General features: G+C 32.0%; 1 protein-coding gene across 1 annotated transcript; it reads right to left on the bottom strand.

The window, feature by feature from the left end:
• Positions 1-1542: 1542 nt before the first annotated feature.
• Positions 1543-6052, bottom strand: LOC107020487 (lipoxygenase 6, chloroplastic). The gene is made up of 9 exons (XM_015220878.2): positions 5565-6052; positions 4488-4765; positions 4154-4391; positions 3733-4059; positions 3444-3529; positions 3253-3360; positions 2870-3171; positions 2430-2696; positions 1543-2302 (listed from the first exon to the last, which is right to left on the bottom strand). The coding sequence occupies exons 1-9, from the start codon at positions 5932-5934 to the stop codon at positions 1543-1545; spliced, it is 2736 nt and encodes a 911-aa protein (XP_015076364.1). The 5' UTR covers positions 5935-6052.
• Positions 6053-8587: the final 2535 nt, after the last annotated feature.

Raw genomic sequence — 8587 nt, forward strand, 5'->3', positions numbered from 1 at the left:
TAATAGGGGTAAAATGGTAAACTCACTACGTCATTAATCATTTTGTTAATAGATATGCCAATTTAAAAGTGGACAAGTAAAAAGGAACAGAGAGAGTACATTTCTTAGACTTTCTGACTACTATGTATCTCGAATATCTGAAAGCAATATATATAATATCCGAGACGAAAAATATGACTATGCAAATTGAAGGAAAGGAAGATAATTATGTACTAAACTAGCGGAGTTTGTATTATTTAACCCAACTTTTACCTTCTGTTTCACTTAGCCCAAGCTTATCGTCAAAATGAGCACAAAGTTTTTAGGCTTAGCTGTCTAATCCATTTGTATATAATTTAAAATATTTAGAAAATAATGTAATATTTTCTTACCTTGTGATTATGATTTTTTATTTTATTGATGTTTACAAACTAATTGAGAGTGGTAATCAGATTTATCATCATAAATTTAAACATTGTTCGGTGAATTAAAGGAAAATAAGAACTTTATTTATTGGAGTTTTTAAAAGCTTGAAAACTCACAAACGAGTATTGTGATTTGTCAATTTTTTGATAAAGTAATGGTTGAGTTTGTTAAGGATGTCAATTTTAAGTTAGATAAATATTTAAAGCTATTCAATGAAAAATCAAGTTGTTTGATCATGTTTCTGATACATTTTCGATGTAATTTTGTGGGTTGAAGTTCTTTGGAGATATTTTCTTTAAAGAATATTGTATAATAGGAAAGTGTGTATAAACACCTTTATGTGAGTTTGGTGCGTTGTGTTAGTATGATAGTCTTCCATTGATTTGTCAGAATAAAAATGCCCCTGATGTAAACTTTTTAGGTCAAGTCTACCCTTATTCCTAACGAGTTACACCCACAAAGTAGACAAAGGACAATATTATACCAAATTCAGGGTTTATGACTACTTTAAGTCCTTCAATAAAATAATTTAAAATAAGTAATAATTTTACTTGTATACACAAGTTGATCATTACATTTACCATAAAAGTATAATTATAGATATATAAAATTAAATTTGAACGCAGATAGGATAACCAACTATTAGAGTAACAAATGATGTCTGGAATATATCGAGTATAGAATTCTCATGTTAAAAAAGTTTTTTTTTTCATGCATGTGATTGAATTTTTATGTGGAGCTCTTGTAAAACCTTAATAGGTATAACGCTTGATGTTGGTACGACGCACAAACTATTTGCTAGTATGAATTACAGTTTTTGTTGCAATGATACTAATTTACAAGTCTTCTGAATTTTACCCTTTGAGGTTTGTTTTTCCCAAAAAAAAGTGTGTTGTTTTTATCATTTAGCTCTTCTCTTCATCAGAGCTGTGAATGTTAAATGAAAAATGAAATAAAAAAAGGAAGCTCAATATTATTTTCTAATTACAATGTGCTTCTCAACAGTTTACAACCCTCAATATATTATTCTGCAAGACCTGTCAAACATTTCTAAAAGAAGGAATAGTACCTACAAATTGCATAGCACAAAGTTATAACCACAGAAGATATAAATTATAGAGTGAACACATGAACATGTCAGATAGAGATGCTGTTCGGAATACCGCGACAGGTAACACCAGGACCAGAAGTAGGTAGTAGCAGTTCATATGGAGGAACGCCAGCACCACTTCGATTCTTAAGACGAATATCCTTGTTTCGTTGGTTGATGTTATCTTCTATCTCCTTTAATTTGGTTGAGAATCTTTTCAAAATCTTCAAAACTTCATGATCATTTACTGAGAATTGTTGAATTTCGTGTAACTGATACATGTATTCCTCGTCTGCTGAATGAGTCGACAAGGTATCTTGAACAGCCATCACTTTAGTAGCTTGGAGTTGAGTAGGCAAAGATGCAAGAAAAGTATACTCGGGGTGAAGAATAAAGTTTTCATAGCTGGGATCATCTTCATGTGGGATGAGCTTTCGCATAAGGGTGGGACGGTTAGGTACGTAACCTCCGAAAGGGTACTGCCCGAAGTTTATTGCTGCATGTTGGCCTGAGGCAGTCCAGATCATTGTGGTGAGTATGCCAGACAAGTCTTCTTTAGTAACAAGCTTTGGCCACCAAGTCTCGTTTTTCTTATCAGCGTGTCCCTTGTTCTTGATCTCATTCCACCAGCCCTGGATCTCAACGTCAGACGTGACAGAATTAGGCTCGGAATAGTAATGATCAACATAGGACTCCACATATTCTTTTATTGCAGACCATATGAGAAGGCCATCTGCTGCATAAGGGTAGTCTTCAATCACAAGTTTCACCCCCAAAGGCATCGACGTATCCTCCACAGCCATTCCCCTTAAAAAGCAGTCAATGTTGTGTTTATTAGTTGAAAAAGATGCAATTATCAGGTAAACAGTAAGGTTAGTCTGAGCTTGAGCACGCAACGCAAATAGCTACATTTCAAGGTTTTGAGAAATTTTACCTTCTTATTAAATCTGCAGGCAGTGCTTCCATATCAAACCGCCACATGCTCTTGTAAGCGGCAGAGCTTATTTCCATTGAATACCTTCCAGGACTAAAACATGCTTCAATAACTCCACCTCCATTTATCAAACTCTGCCTTGCAAGTGCATTGATTTCCAGCGTGTAGCGCATATGAGGGTGAAGTAGCTTATAAATTGGGTGCAGTGAGCTAAGATGCCTATGGGATGCAATGATATATGGTTCCATACAAGCATGAGTCCTTAACCTGAGAGATTAATTTTACATGCACAGTGAGGCACCTCCCTGACTGATATAGTCAAAGCTAGAAGATTATTAGAATTTACGAAAGCACAATGAGAACGAACACTGGAAGAACTCTATGTAAAAATGTTTACAAGAAAAATACTTAAGGGAAGAAGAGAAGGGCTCTACGCTTACCAGTGGTTCACCAACTGATGGATACCAGCATCATTTGAACAAACATGTGCTTTGGCTAGATTCCATATCCAGTGATTGGTTGCATCTTGTCCATGGGAGAATATACGCTTGTTCCTAGCTGAAGAAGGTGTCGGAGGCAGTGAAAGTTCAACAATAATTGGCTTTAGAACACCTCTGGATGTATAGAAGAAAAGTGTTCTTGATGCATAAGCTTTTCTCCCCGGCAAGGAGTTCATCTTCCCAATAAAAGGCAAAAGCATGTCATGATAATCAAGCATAAACAATCTCTTAGCTTGAATAGCCTGAACAGAAAATTTTAGGTTAGAGCTGGTTTACACATGAAAAGAGAAACTGCTAGACTAGATTCGGAAAAGGATCACTACCTCTTCAACACTCATTCCGTTAAGCTCTTGTTCTATAAGATCCCGTGTAATAGCTGAATCAGGGGGACCATAAACAGCTGGATCTAGCTTGCTAACAATTGGAAATTCCTGTTAAATATCCAGAAGCTTAGTGATCAACTAAAGAAAGATTATCATTGATTTAGTACAAAAAAATACTAACAAGAAATTACCCTCAAAAGTTCAATGTTCACAGGGTTAACCCCTGCTAAAGCTTGTCGCGCAAACTCATTATCTCGCAACCAAGCAAATCTATCCCCTGCGAGACAAAAACCGAAAGATGCAGAGTTATGAAATGTCACTCCAGGAACAACCGTTGGAAAGAATTAGAGTATAGCAGGTTTCTGATGGCACATATTGCAAGTCTAGTAGACAAACAGGACTACTCGAGTTACAACTTTCAACAATGCTAAATGATACTGGTAAACATATATCAATGAAAATGTAAATCTGTGTGCTTACGTCTGATTATAGCAGGAATCTCGTACTTGAGCAACCTTTTGCTGACAGAAAACACTTTCTCCAACATTTCAGAAAGAAATTTATTCTTCTGTGGATCATTATCATCATTCAAGACAACCCCATCCTTATACAGTTTATCTATGTCAGTGAAGTTTGTAAATGGAATGTCTGAGCTTGACAATGTAGCCGCAATTAATGGTACCAGGTTATGTAACAGAGCTTTCAACCTTCCAGCAGAAAAAGTATTTTGCTTAATTTCTTCAAAAGTTTCATCTCTAGGGACGTAAACTGGATGAGGTTTCTCTATTCTTCTCTCTGCAAGTGGATCTTTCAGCATCCAAAGATCAAGAAAAAGTCAGTGTAAGAATGTCTGGGAAACAAACTAAATGAAAAGTATACTCTTCAGCAGAATGCTGAATACCTTTCTTAGTTGGACCTCTACCAGTCCGACAGCGCCTGGGATAAGGTTTCTCTTTGCCACCTAGCAGTGGCCTAGCAAGATCCTCACTTTTGTCAGGATTTCCTAAATCATTATAAACATCATAATCATAGATTCGTTCATGCAGCTTCCTCTCGCCTTTCCCATTGCCACGAATGCTCAACAAGTCTTCACGTCGAAGATCCTTGATACCAGGTGGTGTTTGAGATGGTAGATATGCCTGTCATAAAATGCAACGATATCCTTGATCAAGCACCATTATCTGATTTGTTAATGAAAATGAAAAAGTAAAATCATTTGAAAATACGTGGCTTACCTGATTTTGGAAGATAATTCTACTCTCTGGATTATCTTTTTGAGAGTGAATCCATGTATTAACACTAAAGAATACAGGTCCTTCATTAAAACCATGAACAACAATCTGCACCAAGTGTATCTCTTTGTCAAGGAGATTGGTAATAATGATAGCGCCAGGACGTCCAAAATCGTGTGGCACAGTCAAATTTGCAGCATATTCAACTATATGTGGATGATCAGAAGGCTTGGACAACCAACCCCTCACATAAGACTCTGCAAACTTTCCCGACTTGGTGACTGTGAGCAAAACATAGTTTTAGTACTTCATTAACCTCAGAATACATATCTGCACTAGGTGGTCTTTTCCACTTTCCACCAAACCATATTAACTTTCCATGAGAATGTATATTAATTAACCGTAGCTAACAATCTATAAGCACATTTCATGCAGTTATTAGTCAGGTGTACACACCACAAACTGATAAGTTTTTTCCTTCATTTTGCTCCCGCAACAACAACAAGAACATACCCAGTGAATCCGGGACGGTAGAGTGTACACAATCCTTAAAAGACCTTCTCCTCAAGCAACTCAAAGCAGTAATAAAACGAAAAAAAAAGGTAGTGGGGGTTCTAAATAACTTTATAAAAGGTGAGGAGTTTTTCAGAAACAGACTCTCTACCTCCAAGGTTCTTCTAACTATTCTCCAAAAACATACCTAGGTTTTGGCAATCACTCTACCGACAAACAACATAAGAGCTACCAATAAGCCTTTAGGCTGGCAGCGGTAATGGTAAATGTTATCTTCCCTTATAATGACACCCTACCCTTTCCAAACATCACTCGTGGGATTCCACATATTCTCCAGACTCCACTAGTGGGATTCCGCGAATATGTTTTAGGGGGGTTTTCAAGCAAGTCAATGAACCAAACTGAACTCAAGGCAGCAAAACAGAGAAATAAAGGTGAGAATTTAGATCAAAGAAAAAAAAAACATAAACTATGGAACTCAACTCATACAACAATAAACTCATCAAAAAGAAGAGAAAAAAAAATCTCATATAAGCAGAGTAAATAAGCATATATTTGAAATCAAACCAGGATCAATGTCTTGACTAATAAGCTGAATCAAGATTCCTCTTCCCATCCCATTCATTAAAGACTCCCACTGATCTTCAATCTTATCACTAATCTTCTCCTTCATCTTCTTCCTCAAAGTTACCACTGCCTTCACATCTCTCCCTTTACCAGAAGATACCAACAACCCATTACTCTCTTCCATAGATTTCTCCATAAAGTTTGCATCTTTCACAGTCTTGTTATCATTTCCACTTTGAATCACAGCTTTAACTTTAAAACAAGACCTATTATATCTACAAATCTGACTGATTTTCCTTCTTCTGATGCTGAATACATGTTGGATTTCTGAACTAACTGGAGTGGATCTTGATTGAACTGCTGTAAACATTACTGGAACTAGCAATAAAACTTGATCAAAAGGGATTTTTATTTATGTTTATGAAGAAACAAGGGAAGGGTGTGACACATTTGAAATTTATTACAAAGCTGTTACTACTAGCTTTTATGGGAGTCATTTAAGTAGCAGTTATATGTGATGTGTTCCAACAGATTTTATCTATAACTCATTGAAATTCGATTAAATTTAAATTTATGCCAAAAAAATTTCATACTAATATAAAATATTTCCTAACAAAGATAATTTTATAACAGACAAAATTAAATTCAAAATTGTCTGATTAAAAAAAAAATACTAAACAGTCCACTATTAACTTCGATAACACATATTTTATCTTAAACATTTGAAATGACTCAATTGGATATCATCAATCATTTTTATGTTTTTTCTTTTTTCTTTTTACCATTTGGTTGGGTTGACTATACTATTACAATAATGGAGTATTACTATTCCAAGTCATTTGGTAACATTTATTAGAGAATCTTACCTTATTTATTCTCACTATTTAAAAAAAATAATATATTTTAATTTAATATTAATTTTAATATATATATATATATATATATTTAATTTTATAATTTTAAATTAAAATTATATCATATAATTTAATTTTATGATTTTAAATTATATGAAAAATTAAAATTAAAATATAAAATATTACAAAAAAGGGTTATTCTTTTAACAAAAAAAAAAAAGAAAATCGATTTTCTAAATAGAGAAAGAATTAAGAGTATAATATTATTTAATTTATAAGGTACGATATTAATTATACAAAAGCTATAAGATATGAATAAGTAAAAGTAAAAATAGAATTATCCTTGAAAAATCAAACTAAATCGTGGATAAAAAAAAGCTCTTAACTAATTAATTTTTACACTATTAATACGTCATGTCCATATTATTGTTATATATTAGTATGTTCTACTAAAGGTAAAATTGATTATATAAATCTTTATTGTTCATATTATTTCGATAACCAAAGATGGAAATGATAAGGTCGATTCACGTGTAATGTTAAATTTACACCAAAAAGTTTAATATAAATTAGTAGATCTAAGAGCATAAAAATATCTACAAGATTTTTATGTTGAACTTGATAATTATAAGATTGAGGAAAGTTGAAAAAATGCAGTGCCAAGGGTAGGCGGAAGCATGATGTATATCAATCAATGGACCATGTCAATTAATAGATGCAAATACAATAATGCACAACTCCATGTCACACTTCCTTTTTGACTCAATACATCATCAATTTTTTTTTATAAAAAAATTATCATTTAATTTTGTTTAAATTTTAAATTATAATATCTTTTAATTTAAAATTATCAAAAAAATGTGGTATAACAAATGATGCTTCTCTTTCTTTGAGATTTCAAATTTTAGTTTGGATGTGAAATAATTCTTAGTAGAGAACGCTTTCCTCTAAATGAGGATCAACTCAAGTCCAAATTAGTGGGACTTCAATGTCGATACTGGACATTGAATGAAAAATTATGAAAGAAAACTTAAATATTTAAATAAATGATGAAATATATTTCAATTTAAATAGCCAAACACATACGTAATAATAACATGAAATGTTTTATATGGCTAATTTATAATAGACATACGACGATACACCTTTTTTCTTTTCAAAATATAACCCCGAAAGTATTTATCATTTTATCATGTGTTTAGGTGGAACAATAATTCAAACTTAATACATAATGAACACCTTAAATTTGTCAGAATATTTATTTAGATACTTGAACCAAGTCTTGTTCTAATTAAACATATCAATTTCTAATAAAGTGTTTCAATTAGACATTTAAGTTTGTTTTTTTTATTTAAAAACTGTATTTTCGTTTGTCTACTAAATAGTTAAGTTAATCATATAAAATATATCATCTCCTTAATTATACACATTAACAAAAAGTGTATGCAAATTTACGACTTATTAAGATGAATGCTTATAACTAAAAAAAAAGTATATTTTATATAATTAATTTAATTATCTACCCCCACCCTAAAACTTTAAATCTGAATATATCTAGTTGAAATACTTAATTTCAAATATCTAAATAAAATTTTTAATAAATTTCAGTATTTAATTATGTATTATTAGTAACTAGTTTTAAGGGTGCCTTTTTTTTCAATGTGAGATTTATTCCTATATGTGGACATGCTTATTAAATTAAAGTTTATAAAGGACCATTTCCAACCTCCACCCAACTACCAATATGATAATAAATATTATATGATATATCATACACGAAATTCACATGTATAGTTTACTAATTTAATGAAAGAAAAAAACGAAAACTCGCTTTTCTCAAGGAACACATTTGTCCTTTTTCTTATGTAAAATAATATTTTTATAACAAAGTTTTTTAATTTTATAATAGTCTTTGTGCAATACATAAGGGAATGAAGAAGATAAGGAGGGGAAAGGTAGGAGACAAAACTCCCACCAATATCGACAAATAAATTAAGTTAGATGCTATCTACTCGATATATGAAATTGAAATTTATATATATGTTATAATAATAATGTAATTTGATCTTGTTCTCACCTTTTCAATCATTTTCTATATATAACTTTTTAAAAATTACATATTTTTAAATTAAAAAAAAAATATTTTTTGTTTTAGTCTATTTAAAAGAA

Source organism: Solanum pennellii, chromosome 5 (assembly GCF_001406875.1).
Source record: "Solanum pennellii chromosome 5, SPENNV200".
NCBI lineage: Eukaryota > Viridiplantae > Streptophyta > Magnoliopsida > Solanales > Solanaceae > Solanum > Solanum pennellii.